The sequence below is a fragment of the Cnephaeus nilssonii genome (assembly GCF_951640355.1).
Source record: "Cnephaeus nilssonii genome assembly, chromosome: 4".
Taxonomy (NCBI): domain Eukaryota; kingdom Metazoa; phylum Chordata; class Mammalia; order Chiroptera; family Vespertilionidae; genus Cnephaeus; species Cnephaeus nilssonii.
The window spans coordinates 26,057,242-26,080,620 of record NC_137075.1 but is presented as its reverse complement, the minus strand read 5'-3'; the positions used below and the strand labels follow the sequence as shown (position 1 = coordinate 26,080,620).

Below are 23,379 nucleotides of genomic sequence, written 5' to 3'. Positions count from 1 at the left end.
GATATTGCTTATAGAAGGATGACTATAGAATATTGTAGAAATCAAATTTTAGTTCTATTTCCTGATACAAGCCCGGTAAAATCTTACAATGAAGAATAAAGACTTTTTGTGATTTGATATTGGATATTTGAATGAATATACTGGGCCTGTATTGTAAAAAGGAAAATTATCAAGTGATAAAAATCTTTGAGTGCTTAGATGATCTCTTATGCATTCTGTTATGTAGCAACAACAAAAAATTCTCGTAAAGGAAGCATTTATATATCTTTCATTTAAAAAATATATTTGACGTTATGGTTAAAATTTTTTACTGCTTCCAAAGACTTTCAGCTTTCTGTTTTTTTCTCTCTTGGAGAACTTCACTTTCCTTCCACTCACCTCCCCAAGCCTTTTTCTATGAAAAATGGGAATAAAATTCATTTTGAATGTGCTTTTAGTTCTCTTTCAAGAAGAACATTGTTAGAAGAGGTATTAAAAGTAAGGCAACTGGAGTATACTACGTGTACCAGTTAATACGGATTTTTTTCAATAGATGGAGTTACACATATGTTGATATATATGCAATTTGATATGTATGCTATTTTGTTGTATTGAAAACAAGCTTCAAAACTTCATATGTCAAATTTTCTGAAGGTGTTAACATCAGATTTTTTACGCTTAAAAATGTCGAATTTTGTGCCAAAAAAGCATTTGGGGGAAGTTTTAATTCATTATTTTGAAGAAAAGTGCTGCTGAAGCTTATGGTGAGCATTGCTCCATCTCAAGATACTTGTGAACACTGGTTTAAACGCTTTCAAAGTGATGATTTCGATGTGAAAGACAAAGAACGTCCAGGTCAACCGAAAAAATCTGAAGACCAACAATTACAAGCATTATTGGATGAAGATGCGTGTCAAACTCAAAAACAACTTGCAGAAAGATTAAACGTTGCTCAGCAAACAATTTCCGATCGTTTACAAGCAATGGGAAAGATTTTAAAGGAAGGAAAATGGGTGCCACTTAACCGAATGAAAGACAAATGGAAAACTGAAAGTCATCAGTAAAATGTTGCTTCAACGGCACAAAAAAGTCTTTTTTGCATCGAATTGTGACTGGTGGTGAAAAGTGGAATTATTTTGAGAATCCCAAATGCACAAAATCATGGGTTGATCCAGGTCAACCATCAACATCGACTGCAAGGCCAAATGGCTTCAGAAAGAAGACAATGCTCTGCATTTGGTGGGATCAGGAAGGTGTGATGAATTATGAGCTTTTAAAACCAGGTGAAACTGTTAATACTGATCGCAGCCGACAACAAATCATCAAATTGAACCACACTTTGATCATGAAGCAACCGGAATGTTCCAGAAGACACGGCAAAGTAATTTTCCTTCATGATGACGCACCATCACACACTTCAAAACCAGTTAAAGACACTTTAAAAGATCTTGCCTGGGAAGTATTAACCCACCCGCTGTATTCACCAGACCTTGCTCCTTCAGATCACCACTTGTTCTAATCGATGGCACATGCACTTTCTGAGCAGCACTTCAAAACGTATGATGAAGTGGGAAATTGGGTCTCTGAATGGTTTGCCTCAAAACAAGGAAAGTTATATTGGGATGGTATCCACAAATTACCTGAAAGATGGGGGAAATGTGTAGCTAAGCGATGGACGTTACTTTGAAATAAAGCACTTTTGATGTTTCTCTTAAAATTATCGTGTTTCCTTTGATTACAAAATCCGCCATTATTAACCGGTACACCTAGTAAGAAATGAAGACTAAGAGATTAGGATCTTGCTACATAAATAGTAACACTGGTACAAGGAGAATGCTGGGTTAAATAAATAATTACAGCAAGAGCTTTTAGAATACTGGTTACTGTTCTTGAACTAATGAACTCCTAGTTTGGTGAATAATGATTTAAACTGTCTTTTTAGATAAGTGACTAAGAAAAAAGTGAGTTTTATGTTCTTTCTGTCTTCTAGGCTTTTGCACTCGGATCGAGATCCTATTCCAGATGTTCCTGCAGTGTATTTTGTAATGCCAACTGAAGAAAACATTGACAGAATGTGCCAGGTAACATGAGTTCTTATTTTCCTGACTCTTGAATGTGAAAACAGATTTTTTAAAAATCTAAAGATATCCAGTGTGAAAAATCAGAAATTCCCTTACCCATTTCTCCACTTTGATTTTTTAAGACTATGTTTGAATTTTAAATACCAGTCTGACAGATTAAAATTATTTTTTTGGCAGAAGAAAATTTTATTGATTTAAGACTGAGTCTAGCTTAAAAAAACACACAAAAAACCAGAAAACCTAACACTATAGCTTAAAAGTAGGATTTTATTTTTCTAAGATAATAATAAGCCTGGAAGTAGGATGTCCAAGGTAGTATAGCCGCTCTATGAGGTAATCAAAGACTCAGGCTCCCTCTATGTTTCTGATCTATTATCTTTAGTTTGTAGCTTTTCATTGGCTTGCTTATTGCTTCATGGATGCAAGGTAGCAGCTGCAGCTGTAAACATCACATTTTTTATCAAGGCAGGAGGAAGGGGAGAATGCATATGCCACCCCTGGCTGTTCGTTTAGATCAGGAAAGCTAAACTTTCCCCGAAACTCCCAGAAGGCTTTAATTTATGCCTCACATGGTAGAATTAGCTTCAAAGGAGGCTGTGGAAGTTAATATTTAGATAAGTGTATTGCTACCCCAAACAAAATCTGGATTCTTTTAGCAAGGTAGAGGGGGAAAGGGGATGTTGGATAGATAGCTAACAAATCACAAGCATCTTCATTATTTACTGTTGAATGAATTTACTAATTAAATTATTGAAAATCACATATTTTGTGTCTTATTTAGTTAATGATGCCTGGCTTTCTATTTTACCCTGCATAAACTCAACTATGCCGTTTTTAAAAGAGGCACAATTTATCAGTCCCTTCCTATTTCCTTTCGTTACAACAGTTTTATTGAAATATAGTTCACCTACCATAAAATTCACCTATTTACAATGTACAAAGTGTACAGTTCATTGGTTTTCATTATATTCAGAGTTGTGCAACCATCATTATAATTAATTTCTAGAACATTTTCATCTCCTTAACTGTTATATCTTCCACCTCCACTTCCTATCCTGAGCTACTCTTTGTTTCTTAACATATGAATGGAATTATATACATGGTCTGTTGTATCTGACTTCTTTCTTTTAGCATAGTATTTTCAAAGTTCATATCATAACATGTATCAGTACTTCATTCCTCTTTATTATTTAATAACTAGAGGCCCGGTGCACGAAAATTTGTGCACTTAGGGGGTCCCTCAGCCTGGACTGCTCCCTCTTGCAGTCTAGGACCCCTTGGGGGATGTCCGACTGACAGCTTAGGCCTGCTCTCCTAAGCACTGCTGTGGAGGCGGGAAAGGCTCCCGCCACTGCCGCTGTGGTGGCCAGCCATGAGCTAGCTTCTGGCTGAGCAGCACTCCCCCTGTGGAAGCGCACTGACCACCAGGGGGCAGCTCCTGCATTAAGCGTGTGTCCCCTGGTGGTCAGTGCACGTCATAGCAACTGGTCATTCCCAGCCATTAGGGTCAATTTGCATATTACCCTCTTATTATATAAGATAGTCTATTGAATGAGTATACCAAATTTTGTTTATCCATTAGTTGATGGGCATTTGGGCTGCTTCCACCTTTTGGCTGTTATAAACATTTGTGTATATGTCTGTATAGACATGTGTTTTCATTTCTGTTATGTCCATAAACACCTTGGAGCGGAATTGCTTGGTAAAACAATAACTCTAAGGTTAACCTTTTGAGGAATTGTGAAACCAATTTCTCCATATCCTTGTTAGTACTTTTTATTATCTTTAGCCTTCCTAATGTGTATCTCATTGTGGTTTTGATTTGCATTTCTCTGATGACTAATGATATTAAGCATCGTTTAATATGCTTATTAGCCATTTGTATATCTTTGGAGAAATGTCCATTCAGATCTCTTATCTAATTTTTAATTGAGTTGTCTTTTTTTATTATACTTTTAAAAAATATATGTTTTTGTTGATGTCAGAGAGAAGAAGGGAGAGGAAGAGAGAGATAGAAACATCAATGAGAGAGAAGCATCAATGGGCTGCCTCCTGCATAACCCCTACTGGGGATCAAGCCTGTAACCCGGGCCTGTGTCCTGACAGGGGATTGAACTTGTGACTTCCTGGTGCATGGGATGTTGCTCAGCCAACTGAGTTGTCTTTTTATTGTTTTGTTGTTAAAGTACTTTACATATTTGGGATACTAGACCCTTATCGAGTATATTATTTGCAAATATTTTCTCCCATTTTGTGGTTTTTTTCACTTTCTTTATAGTATCCTTTGGAACACACAAAAATTTTTTTAATATATTTTATTGCTTTTTTACAGAGAGGGAGGGAGAGGGATAGAGAGTTAGAAACATCAATAGGAGAGAAACATTGATCAGCTGCCTCCTGCACACCTCCCACTGGGGATGTGCTGCAACCAAGGTACATGCCCTTGATCGGAATCGAACCCGGGACCCTTCAGCCCGCAGGCCGACGCTCTATCCACTGAGCCAAACCAGTTGGAGTAGAACACAAAATTTTTAAATTTTGATTTTAAACTTAATTTAAATTTATTTTTTCTTTAGTTGCTTATACTTTTGATGTCATATTTAAGAAACCAGTGCCAGCCCCGGCCTGGTGACTCAGTTGGTTGGAGCATTGTTCTGTACACCAAAAAGGTTGTAGGTTCAATTCCTGGTTAGAGCACATATCCATGTTGCGGCTTCAATCCCCAGTCAGGGTTCGTATGGGAGGCATCAATCAATATTTTTCTCTCATCGAATGTTTCTCTCTCTCTCTGAAGTCAATAGTCAGTAAGCATATCTTCAGGTGAGGATTTAAAAAAAAAGGAAAGAAAGGAACCATTGCCAAATCTGGGTTTTCTTCAGATTTTTATGTATGGTATGAGGTAAGGTGTCCAACTTCATTTTTTTTCATGTGACCATCCAATTGTCCCAACATCATTTGTTGAAGAGATTATTCTTTCCCCAATGAAAGGTCAATTAACAGTGGTTACCTTGGTTTATTTCTAGACTCTCAGTTCCATTGACCTTTGTCTGTTCTTATGCCAGTATCACACTGTCTTGATTACTCTTGCTTTGTAACAAGTTTTGAAATTTGGAAATTGAGTTCTTCAACTTTGAACTTTGTTTTCAACGTTATTTTGTCTTTTTGGGTCCTTGAATTTCCATATTAATTTTAGGATTAGCTTACCAATTTCTATAAAGAAGCCACCTGAGGATCTGTTAGGGATTGCCTTGAATCTATAGATCAATTTTTAGAGAATTGCCATCTTAACAATATTAAATTTTCTGATTTATGAACATGCAGTATCTTTCCATTCCTTTTGATCTTTCAGTAATGTTATATAATGTATAGAATATAAGTCTTGCAATTCTTTTGCTAAATTTATTCTTTATATTTTTAGTGCCATTGTGAATGGAATTGTTTTTTTTAGTTTATTTCATTTTGGGGATTGCAAGTGTGTAGACACCCAGTTGACTTTTACATATTGAGCTTGTATATTGCAGCCAGTCTCATCTTGTATTCTCTCTGTCGCAGCCCAGGATTCAAGCATTTGTCTAAGGAGCCCTGGTTGCTTTTTGTAGAGAACAGTATTTAGAAATTAGCGTCTGGTCATTGCTACTAGGGTGTCCCAGTCCTTAGGCCCTCTCAATGAACAGAGCTAAGAAATATATGTATGTACCTATACACACACTTTTATATTTATACTAGAGGCCCGTGAACGACATTCATGCATGCGTAGTGTCCCTAGGCTTGGCCGGCGATCAGGGCCAATTGGAACCTTCCAGCTGCCGGCCGGGGCCTCCCTTCCCCAGCTGCTGGCCGGGCTTTCCTTCATTCTGTGCTGCCTCCTGATGGTCACCACATGTCATACTGAGCGATCGAACTCCCAGTCTCCTGGTCAAACTCCTGAGCAGACAATTTGCATATTAGGCTTTTAAATATATAGATTTAATTTTATAAATCTTCCTACTTATCTTTCTTGATAGATAGATAGTTAGATAGATAGATAGATAGATAGATAGATAGATAGATAGATAGATAGATAACCTCCAAAACTATTTCAATTTAAAAATACAGGATGCATTCCAGCTTTTTCTTTTTCAAGTTTATAGCTTCTTTCTCTGACAATAAGAAACATGGCTCTCAATATCCTCAACAGATTTACTTATTTTCTCAGTCCTCTCAATTCTCAGTCCTTTAATGATTCTCCGAACCTTTGTAGAACTACTGCCATGCTCAGCCACCTTCTTCACACAGGCTCCAACTCCTCAGTTTTTCACATTCCAACATCTCTGAAATCAGATGCATCTTAAAACTTACTGTGTGTTATAGCATTTTATTGCAGCATTAATTCTTTCTTAATGTTACATAAAATAATGATGCCTGTTATGGTTGACAATATCTTAGCTTTGAAAAATGTGGTTATTTTGCCTGGAATTTAAGAGGATAAGTAAATTTGCCCTGGCTACTATGACTCAGTGGTTGGAGCATGGGCCCTGCACACTGAAGGGTCTTGGTTTCGATTTCTGGTTTGTGTCTGGGTTCCAGGTTCTATCCCGGCCCCACTCTGGGCTTGTGTAGGAGGCAGCTAATCAATGTCTCTCTCCCACATCAATATTCCTCTTCCTCTTCCCTCTCCAATTAGTTTTTGAGGCTTGTGTCTTAATGTTCTTGCTTTTCCAAAATTTATTAGTTTTGTTAAATAGTGTAATTAACATGTTAAGCGCCATGTCAGTCACCGGTGACTGACACTATACTTTCCGTCTGGACCGGTCAGTCACTGGTGCCACCAGCGTATCGGTGAAATCGGATATCTCGGGCTAAACAGAAAGCAAGACAAAACAGGCTTGGTGCTTAACGTGTTAATAGGATTTCATTGATAATATAACTAAAATATAACTAATTATTAATATATCTACTTAGTTATGTCTTGTAACCAAGCAACCAATACTTTTTAACTTTGTTCTCTTAGGATACTTATTTTGATTGTCATCCTACCTAATAATAGACAAATATGCAAATTGACCATACCTCTGACATACCCACAAGCCACGCCATCCAATCAGAGCGAGCATGCAAATTAACCCAAACCAAGATGGCTACAGCCACAGAGAGCAAGGTTTCCTAGGTAACAGAGGAAGCCAAGCTTTCCGCCTGCCCTTGCCAGGCCTAAGCCTCCACTCAAGCTACAAAGTTTCAATTACAGAAGGTAAACAAATTCAAACAAATGGCGGCAGAATGGAGCTTGAGAGAGCAGGCTAGGGTTGCCACCGGCAACAGGGGAAGCAAAGCTTTCCACACACCCTGGCCGGGCCCAGGCCTCCGCTTAAGGCTACAAAGTTTCAATTATAACCCCAACAGAAATGGCTGCCAGCCGTGAAGGGAGCCCCAGGCTTGGCTCCGCTCCAGGCTACAAAGTTTCAATTGTAGAAGGAAAATAAATTCCAGATACCAGGGACTCCACTTGGGTTGCCAGGGGGCGTGGCCAGCCTGCAAACCACCACAGGCCCCTAGCTCAGGCCGCCCCAGGCCCCAAGGGAACCCCACCCTGATCAGGGACACCCTTCAGAGCAAACCAGCTGGCCCCCACCCCTGTACCAGGCCTCTATTCTATCTAATAAAAGAGTAATATGCAGATTGATCATCACTGCAACACACAATATAGCTGCCCCCATGTGGACACAAGATGGTCACCACAAGATGGCCAGCAGGGGAGGGCAGTTGGGAGGCACCCAGCCTGCAAGGGAGGGCAGTTGAGAAGGACCAGGCCTGCAAGGGAGGGCAGTTGAGAGGGACCAGGCTTGCAAGGGAGGGCAGTTGGAGGCGATCAACCCTGCAGGGGAGGGCAGTTAGAGGTGACCAGGCCGGCAGAGGAGGGAAGTTGGGGGCAAACAGGCTGGCAGGGGAGTAGTTAGGCATCAATCAGGCTGGCAGCGGAGTGGTTAGGGGGTGATCATGCTGGCAGGCAGAAGCGGTTAGGGGCAATCAGGAAGGCAGGCAGGCAAGCAGTTGGGAGCCAGCAGTCCTGGATTGTGAGAGGGATGTCCGACTGCCCGTTTAGGCCCGATCCCAGGATCGGGCCTAAACGGGCAGTCGGACATCCCTTGAGGGGTCCCATATTGGAGAGGGTACAGGCTAGGCTAAGGGACAACCCCGCTCCATGCACGAATTTCGTGCACCGGGCCTCTAGTTTTAATATAATTTGTCTCTTAAATGATATATTATCCTTCAAACCTTGCCCTTATGGTATCTAAAAGATTTTTATTTGTGATCATTCTTTATACTAGCCTGTAAGAAGAAGTATTCATTGTATTTATAGGATCTTCGGAATCAACTCTATGAATCATATTATTTAAATTTCATTTCTGCTATTTCAAGAAGTAAACTGGAAGATATTGCAAATGCAGCATTAGCAGCTAATGCAGTACCACAAGTAGCCAAGGTAAGAGATTTTGGTTGGCTGATGAAATTTTGTTAATATAAAATATAGTAATATTCTGAAACCTGTTAGTCGAAATAGGTGTCTAATTTACAAAGGACCAGAACTACCTAAGAATATTCAGACTCATTACTTTTAGAAAGAGTTCTGATAATGTAAATTATCTTCAACTTGACCTGGACAAAATAAATCAAACCAAAGAAACATACTTAATGAATTTGAAAGATAAAAAGAAGAAGCTGAATCAATGTTTATTTTAGGCTGGGATTAGTATAATCTTTTTGCTCAACTTAGAAATAGCTTGCCAGTTGTGTTATCATAAATTATACTCAAAATGTATTGACATTGTTTTATCTATAATCTCTTATTTACCATAATATCTCTAGATCTTTTCTTACTTAGGAGAGAGGGTCTAAAAAAGGTATACTGCATATTATAAGAAAAATGAAATTCACAATAAGCCAGCAATTCTATATCATAGTGACAGGTTCAGCTTTGTTATAAATAAAGTCTATAGAATATATTCTTGGTTATAGCCCTGTTCTTCTTGACTTTAGATGAGACATAAATGAAATTCTGGAGAATAATATAGAGCAAATAAAAACTAAACAGCCATGCATTTACTTCTTATTTTTCTCACTGATTTTAGATAGTCTTCATTCATAGATTTAGATAATACTCTATTATTTCTGATTAGTTTTTGAGGCTTATGTCTTAATGTTCTTGCTTTTCCAAAATTTATTAGTTTTATATAAAACTAGGGGCCCAATGCACCAATTTGTGCCCCTTGAAAGGAACTGTGGGCCTCGAGGCTGCGGTGGACACAGGGGCGGGTCTTGGCCCATCCTCTGCGTCCCCACCTAGCTCCTCCCGCCACGGCCTCCCAGTCCCCTGTCTGCCGGCAGCCCCGCTCCCGCCACCACTCCCACACGCTGATGGCGCTGGCCCCGCTTGCACCCGCTGATGGCGCGGAGCAATTGGAGCCGGAGCCAGCAGCAGGTGCAATCAGAGCCGGCGCCGTCAGTGGGTGTGAGCAGCGGCTGCTGCCCCAATCACCCCTCAGGAGCAAGGATGATGGAGAAGCCCTGAGGGGTGATCAGGGCCGGCAGCTACCACTCACACCCACTGATGGCACCGAGCGATCGGGGCTGGCACTGGGCACCAGCAGCAGGTGCATGCAGCGGTTCTGGTGCCATCAGCCACTGGCTGCTGGCCCCGATCACTCCTCAGGAGCAGGGGGAGGTGGAGAAACCCTGAGAGGTGATTGGGGCCAGCCCCTACTGCTCGTTCCCGATGACGGTGCCAAGTGATCAAGGCCAGCAGCAGGTGTGAGTGGCAGCTCTGGTGCCGGCAGTGGGTGCAAGTGGGCCAGCACTGGCAGCAGGTGTGAGCGCCAGGCGGGACTGCAGCGCATGGGAGCAAAGAATGTTCAGTAACCACCAGAGGCTTGCCCCGATGACAGCAACCGAAGCCCCGCCTTGGCCTGGCGCCCCTGCTCACCTGCTCCACCATTCTGCCGCAGCCGACGCCCACCATGTTCCGCGCTCTGCCACCTGCTGCCGACCTCCGTCATGTTCCATGTGCACCCCCTGACAGTCAGCACATGTCATAGCGACCGGTTGTTCTGTTGTTCCACCGTTTGGTCTATTTGCATATTAGGGTTTTATATATATAGATTACAATTTTAGTTTTCTTAATTTGTCTCTTAATTTTACTTCTGAAGAATTAGTATAATTTTCCCCTACTTATAAACATTCATGGTAGAAAAACATGACTTTATTAGGGAAGCATGGTTAAACTGACTATAAAAATTTTAATTGTGCTTTTTCTTCAAAATTGATATCCATTTCCATCCCAACCATAATTTTTAAAAAAAATTTGTCTTCATAAATTTTGTTTTCTGAAAATATTACTCTCCTCCTTGATAATTTATTGCTTAAAGGCTTTTATTTTGTTTTTTTGTTTATTGGTTTGAGAGGGGGGGGGGGGAGAGAAACACATCATTTGTTTTTCCACTTATTTGTTTTTCCACTTATTTATTCATTGTTTGATTCTTGTATGTTCCCTAACCGAGAATCAAACCTGCAACCTTGGTATATCAGGACCATGCTTTAAAATAAGCCAGAGCTAAAGGGTTTATTTTTGGTTTTGTGGGTTTTTTTTTATATATTAAGTTTATTCTTGCCCAGTTAGGCAATCTGTTACATAGTATGATTTTTAGCTATTGAATAAAATTGTAATTTTTGCCATTGGAATATTAAATGAAACTAAATGTGCTTTATTGTAAAATTGACTTGTAAACCTTTTTTTTGTTTGTTTCTAGGTTTTTGATCAGTATCTCAATTTTATTACTTTGGAAGATGATATGTTTGTTTTATGTAATCAAAATAAGGAGCTTGTTTCATATCGTGGTATGTAAAAATAGGAATATTGAATTCATTGTTAACAAAATGAATGGTGTACTGTAAAAAAAAATGAACTTGTTTAGTGCAGTCCAAAACCAGCTTTGTTTACAGCTATAGAGCTCAATAAGATTTTTAAAAGCATGCAAAGAACACAGGTGTCATACTGAATTTGGTCACATATAAACAAAATTTATTTAATAAACCTGTTTTGTAAGCTCAGTGAAGTATCAGTTTTTTTACCTTTTAGGTGCTGCATAGCAACTTGCATGAAAGGTTTACTCATGGCAAGTAAGACAGTATTTTCAGTAGTAAGATTCAATTAATTCTTTAGTATTTTAACCTTGGACAAGAACAAGTTACTTCTCTGTGCTCCAGTTCCTTATCTGTAAATAAGGGGGGGTAATACTACTACCTACCTCAGAGAGTGTTTGTGGGCATTAAATAGATCAGTGTAAAATGCCCAGAAAAGGTTCTGCGCAAGGTATGCACTCGGAAAAAGTTGAATATTGCTGTTTGTCAAGATCAGACAACAACCACAAGGAGTCAGCAGCTTCTAGAGTACTGTTACGGAATGAAGTGCCTTCTCAAATATAGGTTGTTAGACTCCACAGTAGTGAGATTGAGTATTGGTTTCAAAGCAAACGCTGTCTAACCACCTCTAGAGTTTGCTTTCCAATTTTGGTAAACTGACCATTCCTGGGATGTAGATTAAAATTAACAGACATTCATCACACACACACACTACATTATATTGTCTGTGTTTCTTTGTTGATTTTTTTTGTAAGAACACTTAACATGAGATCTACTTTCTTAACATTTTAAAGTGTACAGTATTGTTGACTATAGGTACAACGTTGTATAGCATATTTCTATAACCCGTGTTGTTTAACTGAAATTTAATGTCCATTGATTAGTTATATCAAATATTTTTAAGAAAATTGCAGACTGTAAAAGATGTCATTAGCCAATTCAGTGAAATAATCATTAATTTGCTACTTAAGCATTGAGATGTTTGATGATGACTAGAATTTCAGTGGCTCTTAAGTGGAAAACATGTTCCCACTTAAGGGAGCACTTGGAAATGTGTAAGTGCCAGTTGTCACAACTGGGTGGGCTGCTGCTAGCAGGGTTAGATGTTCTGCATTGTGTAAACCATGCTCACACAGAAAATGGTTCTGCCCAAAATGTCAGTGGTGCCCTATTATGAAACACTGGACCAAATGATAAGCTACCTAAAAGAAGAGAATATGAATATTTTGGTTTCATTGAGCTCCTTGATATACTTTTAAAAAGAAATTAAACAGCATTCCTACGCTTGATCTTAGCCAAAAGCTCAAAAGCGATAAACAACACTCCTAAAAGGATATACTTGTTGAATTGCCCATGTAAGAGATTTTTGATAGTAGTTGTTATTTACAGAAATTTATTCACAGTTAATTGAGTTATAAATTAATTACTTAAGTTACATGATTAATGCCTAGTTTCCCTTAAGTCTTTAAACTAAACTTATAAACTTTAACACGTTATTTGTAAATCTGGTTACATAAACAAGCACCTTTACTTTTATCAATTAACTTAAACTGAACAACTAAATTCTAATCCTATTTAACAACTTATTTAGCTTAGTTTGTTAAATTTCCTTAAACAGTTTAAATTGCCTTTATAAATTCACTATATTAAATTTTATTTTTAAGTACTTCAGATACGAGACTAGGCAAATTTATAAATCTAACAAGCACAATCTTCCCAAATATTTAAATAATTAAAAAAAATAATTAAATTCATAATGAGTCTAAGTTCATTATACATTCAAGTACTTGTAAATTTAATTTTCTTACACTGCCTCTCAATTTTAAAAAGCACAAGTCTGAAATTATTAATAAATTTAAAATATAAATTTATTTAAGTACAATCACATCTTAAACTGCTCATATTCTAAATAGTATAGTTATTATAATAATTCTAGGTTGCTTCATAAAGCACTTTACAGTATAAGCTCATTTGCTCCTTAGAATAACTTTGTGAAGTAGGTATTACTATTTTCATTTTCAAATGAAGAAACTGAGTCTCAGATGTTAAGGAAGTTAATAAGGAAATAGCAGAACCAGGTTACTAAGCCCAGGCACTTACTCCAAGGACAGCACTCTTAACCATTATGTAATTACTAGAGGCCCAGTGCACAGAATTTATGCACGGGTAGGGTCCCTAGGCCTGGCCAGTGATCAGGGCTGATGAGGACCTTCTGGCTGCTCCCTGGGACCTTCCTTCGTTCCGCACCACCCCCTGGTGGTCAGTGTACATCATAGCGAGCGATCAAACTCCTAAGGGGACACTTTGCATATTAGCCTTTTATATATATAGATGTGCCAAATCCTCTCACACAATACAAGTGCTTTAACTGATCTTAAGCATATTATTCCAAACATAAATCAAATATACTAATGCCATGGATTTGATTATCTGCTTTCTGTGGGTTGAGAATTTATCTTGTAAAGGAGGCAGATTTATATATCAGACTCAGGCTACTATCTCAGACAAACCAGATTTTTATCACAAGTGAGTTGATGCTATATAGATGGAAAGGTTTTTGACTATTCAGGTCAGTTCTTAGAGTGTGGGATTAGGGTATAGGACCAAAGGACCAGAAGCTTCCATGTAGATTTTTACCTGTATAAGTTATTAACAGAATGAACTGAGTGTTTTCCTAGATTGGTGTCCCTTGGTTTACATAATTCACAATTTACCCTTATGCCATTTCTATCATCAATTTAGATAGATGGCGGTCTGCACCAAGTAGTAACATATTTTTTCATACAGATTCTGTATTACCTGGCTCAGTTCTTTATTATTTTTATGTTCTTTGCATGGACAAAGTATTTCTTTACATATTTTGATATATCCACTTCAATTTTGTTTTCCTTTCATGTTAATCACAAGTAATATTAAATTTAATAATTTTTTCACATTCAGGATGTTTAGAAATTAAAAATAGTATATAGACCATATTTTAGTGTAATCTTTTAACAAATAGTTACTTGTCAGACACTGGGCCTAGTTATTGTGTGAAATAGGAAGATGAATAAGGTCAAATTTTTGACTGTCAAGGACAGATTTCACAACAATGTTTCTGAAAATATAGCCCCAAGAATTATCTAAGGTGCTTGTCAAAGTTGCATATTTCTTAGAATTATTTCAAATCTATTGAATTGAATCTCTAGGGGAAAGGACCAAGAATCTCTAGTTTTTAATAGCTTTCATAGAAATTTCTTTCTCTTCCATATTCCTAGAGTGATTCTTATACTCACTAAAGTTTGGGAACCACTTATGTACCATCTAGTAGATCAGAAAAGAATTTAATATAACTCAACATAATAAAAAGAAAATGATACGTGAAGTTGGTCTTGTCATAATTGATTTGCATTATCCTTTTCTGGCAGTAGTTGAAGATCAAGAGTTTTTTTTAGGCCATCTAGTGCTTGTGAATAAAACTATGGAATACAATATTTATTTTTCTATTACTCTGGCAAAAACTTTGTGTATTTTATATGGTGGCTTTTTTCTTATTACTGCTCTGATATTGATACTACTTACTATTAATACCGAGGTGGAATTTTTTTAAGGTAGTATTATTTTTAATGGATACTTGTAAAGTTTAAGCATAAAAAATTTTACTTATTTGAGTATTACATATGTTATTAAACCGAGTATTGATTAGGAGTTTAATAATAATTTTAAGAGTTTAATAAAATAAGGCATATAATTTGGTCTCTTTATTTCTCCTTTACTTGTGTCATTTTAGCTATTAACAGGCCAGATATCACAGACACTGAAATGGAAACTGTTATGGATACTATTGTTGACAGCCTCTTCTGCTTTTTTGTTACACTGGGTAAGTTTTCAAGTCTTTCTGGTTATTTCTTCAAAGTAAATTATTTAACAACTCATTTGAATCTGTTACACTATAATATTCTGTTTTTGTTTTTTATACACTCCACTTATGCACTTATTTAAACTATTTGTAGAAAATAACCTGAAAGAATCCATATCTAATTCTTAGTGGGGATTATTTTAATGTATTGGAATCAAGAGAGTTAACATTATACATGGCTAAAATTTGAATGTTCTTTATTATGTGTGTGAATAACTTGCCATCATACCAAAACAAAGTTTAAAAATTTGCTAATAGTCCAATTTTTACTTCTGCAGTTGACTGAGCACGCTTTGTATAGAATCTAAAATGCAACAATTTCAGCATATACAAAATACAGTGTTCTAAGTTTGTTTTATGAACTTCTCAGTGCAATTGTTTTTTATTTTAGAATTTTTTGCCTTTGAAAAATGTGGAGTAATAAAGAAATTAAGAAGTCTTAATAAGTTGATAATTTTTAGGAGCATTTAAAGTTATGTGAAGAGGTGTTTTCTATTATCTTTTAAATTAGTATTTCAAAAAGATTGTAATCCTTTATGGTTAATTTGTAATATAAGTAAAAAGTAACAATACCAAACTGTTAAATTATCTTCATTCTTTTACTTTAAGTGAAATTAAAGTGAATCTTGTGAGTAGAGAGTAAACGTACTTTTTGAAACTGCCTGTAGGGTGTTAAAATGCTGATTTAGGGAATTTATTGAAAAAAATCTGGTCACATTGATTGCCCAACACTATATAAAAATAGTCTTTCTGACTCCCTAATGTTTTCTTTGTAATTGGGAAGGTTCATTTTGCTTTTACTTTTCAAGATTATAAATCCTTTTATGTTTGTAGCCTAAAATTATATACATGTATTGTATGTTATTTTTTAATGCTGATAAATTTTGTAAGCATCCATTTTAATTATTAAGAGTGGAAATCATTGCTAACATCTGTTGTTAAAATAGGTGCTGTTCCTATAATCAGATGTTCAAGAGGAACAGCAGCAGAAATGGTAGCAGTGGTGAGTTTATGCAAATATCCATTGGGGATAAATAATACTGCATCACCTATTTTCCATAAATACCTCAAATGTTTTTGTTAATTTTAAGAATATGATTGCTATGAGTTACATATTTAGTACCTAAAGCAAATATTTTTACAACATTGGAATTCCACCAAAAATAAAAAGTAATCATTGTGTACTTCTATGTAATGGAGTAAGATGATTTACTTCAATGTGCTATTCTAGCCCTATTATTTGAAAAACTAAAGGCCCGGTGCACAAAAAATCATGCACTCTCGGGGGGTGCGGGGGGGTGGGGAGGTCCCTCAGCCCAGCCTGCGCCTTCTTGCAGTCTGGGACTGCCTCGGGGGATGTCCATCTGCTGGCTTAGGCACGCTCCCCAGGGAATCGGGCCTAAACTGGTAGTCAGACATCCTCTGGCAGCCCGGGAGCCCATGGGGGATGTCCAACTAACGGCTTAGGCCTGCTCCCACGCTTCCCATGGGGATCAGGCCTAAGCCGTTAGTAAGACATCCTTAGCATCACTGTGAGCCTGGCTTCTGGCTGAGTGGCTCTCCTGCTGTGGAAGTGCACTGACCACCAGGGGGCAGCTCCTGGGTTGAGCATCTGCCCCCTGGTGGTCAGTGTGCATCACAGTGACAGGTCGTTTCGGTCATTCCACCGTTAAGGTCAATTTGCATATTATCCTTTTATTATATAGGATAGGATGGGAAACTTTTCATTGTTTTTGTTGTTGTTGTTTGCTTTGTTTTTTGGTTTTTTGGGTTTTTTTTACAGAGAGAGAAGAAGGGAGAGAGATAGAGAAATAGAAACATCAATGAGAGAGAAACATCATCAGTCACCTGCCTCCTGCACACCTCCTACTGGGGAATAAGCCTGCAGCCCAGGCATGTGCCCTGCCTGGGAATCAAACCATTAACCTCTTGGTTTATGGGCTGAAGCTCAACCACTGAGCCACACCGGTCAAACTAACCCTATTTTTTTTTTTTTTACTTGCATATATATTCCTCATTCAGCCTTTTCTTTTTTCTTTTTTTTCAGCCTTATTTTTCCAAATAGTATTTTATACCTATTTGATCCCACAAAACTGTTTAATGTTTAACTTTATTTAGCAAATATTTATTAACAATTATAACCATTTTAAAAATGGTGAGGTGCATTTTGCTACAATATTGGAATAAAATATTCAATATAAATTGAGCACTCAAAATTTGCTTAAAAGATTAAAAAGTAAATAAGGACTTAGAAAAATTACTGAAAAGGAAAGAGGGTAAATGACGTTTTTTAGTTTTATAAGCCCAGATGAATCAATGACTGGTGGAGGGCTGCTTTCTTTTACTTATTTCATTTCTATTCTGGAGCCTCTTGTAGCCTCCACTATATAGTCACCTTCCTTGGTACAACAGAGTCATGCTTGGGCTGAGAAGATGGGTCATTACTGCAAAGCATTTTCTGTACTTAAAAGTATAAGTAGTCAAGGAAAAGGGATTGTAAATGAAATCAGGTCTGAGTCACAGAAGAAGAGGCATTGGTCTTTTCAAGTTCACGTTATGATGATATTGAATAGTGAAGAAGCTAAAATATTTAAGATTTTAGAATTGCTGTTTTGTAAAGAAATTTCAAGTTTCTTAGTTATGACACTAATAATATAGTATATATTATAGTTCAGTGAAACTTCTTTAAGAGTAAATGTAAAATTTGCTTTTTTCAGAAACTAGACAAAAAACTTCGGGAAAATCTAAGAGATGCAAGGAACAGTCTTTTTACAGGTGACACACTCGGAGCTGGCCAATTCAGGTATTATGTTAGTTAATTATACTTATAGGATTTGAAAATGAAACATTTGTAGTTTTGGGGGTTTTCTTATGAGAAAATACTCTTATAGTTGAAATTTGTTTCTTTTTAAAAATGAGGTAACCATGATCAGGGTTTTGACTCAAATTGTTTTTTAAATACAAATGAAATATTTAATTTACTTTCTTTTGTTAGAAATATTTGTTTTGCATTTTTATCATCTGTTGGAGAAATTTTTCTGTTTCTATGACTTTGAAGGTCAGAAGCCATTTCCTTAATTCTCAGTTAGCTTCTTGGTAATGAAAACAAATAAGTGAAAAACTTGTGAAGCTTATATCTATTTCTCCCTATTAACTAGTTTCCATTTTTATATTGAAATACTAATAGTTTAAACTAATAAGGTGTTTTTGTCTTTGTTAGCATATCTAGCCTGAGTAGATAATGTCAAAGTTACTGGCTGCTCAATTATTGCATTTTGCAATAGGGTATAACATTTGATTACTAAACATGGAAGATATTGGAGTGAAGAACTAAAGAAATTCATACAAATGAATTTATTTCAAGGGAAGAATACTCAAATATTCTTAAATATTTTTCACATTGTTTCTCATTAAGTGGAGCAGAAACATCAAAATCTCACTTGTTTATTGCAACAGAAGCAATCATTGTGTTGTCATTCCCTATTTAATAGTTCCTTTTTATAGTGCCAATATAAAGACACTTTTTAAAAAATATATATATTTTATTGATTTTTTACAGAAAGGAAGGGAGAGGGACAGAGAGTTAGAAACATCAATGAGAGAGAAACATCGATCAGCTGCCTCCTGCACACCCCCTACTGGGGATGTGCCTGCAACCAAGGTACATGCCCTTGATCGGAATCGAACCTGGGACCCTTGAGTCCGCAGGCCCATGCTCTATCCACTGAGCCAAACCAGTTAGGGCTATAAAGACACTTTTACTTGAATAATTTTTTAAAAATTTACATTATTATAATATAGTTGTCTTATTTTTAATTTGTTGGATGCATTTCTAAATTAATTAGTGGTCAGCAGCCTTGAGGGACTGTTGTTAAATACATTTGAATCCAGTTAGTTGTGGGCTAATTATTCTCAGTGAGAACTTGGTAATATCTGGAGAAATATTTGGTTGTCACAACTAGGAATCTACTGGGCTGTGATATAGGATGCTGCCAAACATCCTACATGTATAAGACCCTCCATAATGAGGAATTATCCAGCCCTAAATGTCAATAATGCTGAGTTGAGAAACCCTGCCCTAGGCTATCCTTCCTTGCTTTCCTTCCACCTCGCTCTGGAGTAATAAATGATAGTAAGTGGTAAGGGTGCCACTTCTAATTTTTATTGCTAGTCTTATATTCAGGGAGAGTTCGCTGTCTTGCACCCAGTAGGGTGGAGTGAGTTAACTATAATGGTCAGAGGTCTCTTGCAGAACAAAATATATATAGTTAATATAATCAGATAGCAATAACTTCTGAAAATGAACATGTATTTCTGATACAGTAGTGCTTTTAAAGCAAAGCTCTACAAGTTTTTAAGACACATGGCAACCAAATGACTTTTTGCTTTAAGTGTAGTCTATTTCACATTTAAATTGTAATAATGGAGTAAAGCAACATATGAAGTGACTTGTAAGTGAATAATTATGTAATTAGGTTCCATTGTGGCATGATGTTTTAGTTTTATGCAATTATAATGCGATACGGTTTTATGAGACTTCTCTAAAGTCTGCTTTTTAAACTTATGTTTACAGGGAAATAATTACAATTTGCAATTGATAAAACTGTCAAACATTTGTGTAAATTTATAAGATTCTAACTGGCCTTTCCTTTTTTAAAAAATATGAAATATAAATCTGGTTAGAAGTGACTTATTCTTTCTTTGATAACTCTAATAATTATTCTGTAAAAGCATTTGTATAGATTTTTTTCCTTTAAAAAGTACCTAAGTAAGACATAATCCAGCATTTTACACAGACTCTAAGTAGTCCAAAGCATTACTTTACTTGACTGACTGAACTAGAAAAATTTTTAAAAAGCAAAGTATTATGAAATGCCATATTTTTTTGTTCATATCAAAATGACATATACTGAAAAGTATTACAAAAATTTAGATGTATACACTGGCATCAAGATTTATATAATTGTTTTTAATATATTTACAGCTTCCAAAGGCCTTTATTAGTCCTTGTTGACAGAAACATAGATTTGGCAACTCCTTTACACCATACTTGGACATATCAAGCATTGGTGCATGATGTACTGGTAAGAAGCTAAATGTACCCCTTTTTACTAAGATGTAACATTAGTGAGTCCCTTCATTTAAAATTAACATCATGGCTTCACAAATACACATGATAATGATGGAGCTGAGAAATATGGACAAAAAGAGTGATAGGCTTTGGTATCATTGGATGCTGGAGAATGGTGAAGTTCCAAACTTAAGATCTTTAAATTGTAAGATAAATCAATGGTATTTTGGTCATAATGGGAAAAAGGAAATGGAGGAAAATGAATGACATTTTTGTTTTAAATACTGAGTAAGTAAATAAATATGTTCTTAGGGAGAAAAGCTATAATTTCTCCCATGTTTCTGGGAGTCAGTTAAGCTTCATTTTATAATAAAAATAAGCATATTACACCATGTTTTTCTGAAGTAATTCCACTATGTAATCTCATGCTTAAAAGAAAAGCCTGCATTATTTATCTACATGTTATGTATGGCAGGTGATATACAGAGATAAATAAAACACAGTCCCAATCTTCAAAGGCAGTGGGAAGAAAATATGTACACATATAATTTCTGTACAAGACGCTATGTAGTAGGGCAAGAACAGTTTCCATTTAAAAGCAAATTGAGACACAGAAGTTAAAGAATTTGAACCTATATCATTGCCTCTGTTGAGACTATAATTCTAATTTACTCCTATCTGGCCTCTAGGGATTATAGTATAAAGTTGTGTCATTATTGCAAAGATTGCCTGAAATGTCATGTATTAAAGGAAATAAAAGACATGCAGTAAATGATTTGGACTTAATAGTTTATTTCTTTAAAACCCAGATTTAGCTGTAAAGTATTTCTTTAAATTAGATTTCAGGATTGCTAATGGAAATTGGCAGTTCTGCACAATTGTCTATCCTAGAGTCCTGTGCTATTCTCGACTCTTTAAGATGAGTGTCAATGAAATAGTAGTCAACTCTGAGTCAATAAAGAGAGCAAGAACAATCAAAGGGACCACGGAATTAAACCCTGAGTAATGGACCATGGAAGCCAGTTTTAGGAGGTCAAGTATAAGAAGCTGAAGAAGAGGACATTAATTCAACCATTATTGGAGTGCTTACTCTCTTACAGAACAAGACCTTGTTTTAGCAATAAAAAAAACAAAGGAAAATATTCCTTTCTTCCTGGAGTGTAACATGCTAGCAGGAGAGACAGGTAATATGTAAAACAAACAAAACATATAACATTTCAGAAGAAAATACTCTGGAGGAAAATTAAGTAATGGAGAACAGAATTACAATTATAAAATAGGGAGGACCTGCTGAAAAGGGGACACATTTGAGGAAAGGTCTAAAGGAGGTAAGGTAGTAAATTATGTTTCTATATGAGAGAACAGCATTCCAGATGGAAGGATGTCCATTATCAAGGTAGCCAGAGCATAATAAGGCAGGAGATGAAGCTAAATAGGACTTAGGAAGCAATATAGCATAAGAGAGTGATTTTCAACCTTTTTTATCTCATGGCACACATAAACTAATTACTAAAATTCTGTGACACACCAAAAATAATTATTTTTGCCTATCTGACAAAATAGGTATAATTTTGATTCATTCACACTGAACAGCTTTTATTGTGTTGGCTGTTGTCATTTTTTAATTTGACAATATAAGGGGAAAAAGGTCAATGCCTCTGACTAATCAGGTATTACATGTTTTAAAAATTCTTACAGGGGAAAAAAAAAGTCTGTCTTAATAAGTCTATAAAAAAATAAAAGTTTAACAATGTAAGTAAAAAAAAAAAATGTGTGACACATGGTTGAAAATCACTGGCATAGGACATTATAGACCATTGTAAGAATATTGACTTTTAATTTTTAGGGAAATGGGAAGTCACACGGGGTTTTAAGTAAAGGACCAACATCTGATAGACTCCTTGGGGATATAGAAAGAGTCAAGGAGACCAGTTAGGAGGCTTTTGCATTTATCGTAGCAAGAGATGATAACTTACACCAGAATGGAAATGGTGTGGTTTATGGTAATCTGTTGAACATAGAGTATTGTAAGATTTGCTGATGAATTGGATGTGGGATCCAAAAAACAGAGAAGTCACAATGCTTTGACCTTTGCAAATGAACAGATCTTATTTTCTGAAATGGAAAAAAAATAGAGCAATTTCATGGGGAAGATCAGATGTTGAGTTTTGGACATGTTAAGTGTTAGCTAGCTACCTATTTAGGTATTCAAGTGTAGATATCAAATAGGTAATTAGATACATCTGTCTGAAGTTCAGGAGAAACATCTGTTCTAGAGAAATAAATTTAGAGTAGTCCACATATAGATGGCATTTAAAGCCAAGAGATAAGATGAGATAACTTAGGGCCGTGGTCGGCAAACTGTGGCTCGCGAGCCGCATGCGGCTCTTTGGTCCCTTGAGTGTGGCTCTTCCACAAAATACCACAGCCTGGGCGAGTCTATTTTGAAGAAGTGGCGTTAGAAGAAGTTTAAGTTTAAAAAATTTGGCTCTCAAAAGAAATTTCAATCGTTGTACTGTTGATATTTGGCTCTGTTGACTAATGAGTTTGCAGACCACTGACCTAGGGAATGAGTGTAGGTAGAAGAGAGAAGATGTCCAAGACTGAACTCTGAGGCATTTTAACATTAGAGGTTGGGTGATGAATAGGAACTAGCAGATGAAGCAACCAATGAGGTATGAGAACTAGATCTGTGTCATTTTGGAAGCCAGTGAATTAAATGTTTCAAAGAGGAGGCAGGCATCAGCTTGGACAAATGTTGAAGACTTAAGTCACCATTGCATGTGGCAGTGTCAAACTTGTTAGTGACTTTGGTAAGAGCAGCCTTCATAGTGTAGGAGCAAAATACTGAAGTGGTTTTAAGAAAGATTGGAGGGGGAGGCATAAGAGAGTGAATATAGACAAACCTAAAAGAGTTTTGCTGTGTAGGAGAGCTGAGAAAAGGGGTGATTTTTGGAAGGAGATGTGAGGTCAAAAAAAGAACAAAGAGCAATTACAGGATTGTTGTATATCAATGGGAATGATCAAAGGAGATAAGAATATCCTGCAGGTCTATAGGAGGCATTAGTGACCAGGATGACTATAGACCAGGATTTCTCAATCTTGGCACTACTGACATTTTGGACTCAATAATTCTTTGTTCTGGGGGGCTGTCCTGTGCATTGTAGGATTTTTAGCAGCATTCCTGGTTGTACCCTCTAGATGCTATTAGCACTCCCTCAGTTGTGACAACCAAAATGTCTTTACACATTGCCAAATATACCTACGGGGGTGTGGTGGGGGTGGGGGTAAGGGGGCAAATGACGTCTCATTGAGAACTGTTATAGGCCAGTGATGGGAGTTTCAACACTGGTGTTGTTTTAGGGAAGAGGACAAATAAAGAGTCTGGGAGTAGCAAGGAAGCCACCTGTGCCAATCTCAGGTCCACTGATAGGAAATGTGTGAGGAGTAAAAAACAA

General features: G+C 36.7%; 1 protein-coding gene across 2 annotated transcripts in view; it reads left to right on the top strand.

The window, feature by feature from the left end:
* Nucleotides 1–23,379, top strand: part of SCFD1 (sec1 family domain containing 1) — a 122,106-nt gene that overhangs the window by 12,136 nt on the left and 86,591 nt on the right. For both annotated transcript variants that reach the window (XM_079767982.1, XM_079767983.1), the window contains exons 4-10: nucleotides 1,970–2,060; nucleotides 8,398–8,520; nucleotides 10,841–10,928; nucleotides 14,722–14,811; nucleotides 15,798–15,853; nucleotides 17,568–17,653; nucleotides 19,835–19,934. In XM_079767982.1, the coding sequence (XP_079624108.1) occupies nucleotides 1,970–2,060; nucleotides 8,398–8,520; nucleotides 10,841–10,928; nucleotides 14,722–14,811; nucleotides 15,798–15,853; nucleotides 17,568–17,653; nucleotides 19,835–19,934 (634 nt within the window). The remainder of the gene's footprint in view (nucleotides 1–1,969; nucleotides 2,061–8,397; nucleotides 8,521–10,840; nucleotides 10,929–14,721; nucleotides 14,812–15,797; nucleotides 15,854–17,567; nucleotides 17,654–19,834; nucleotides 19,935–23,379) is intronic.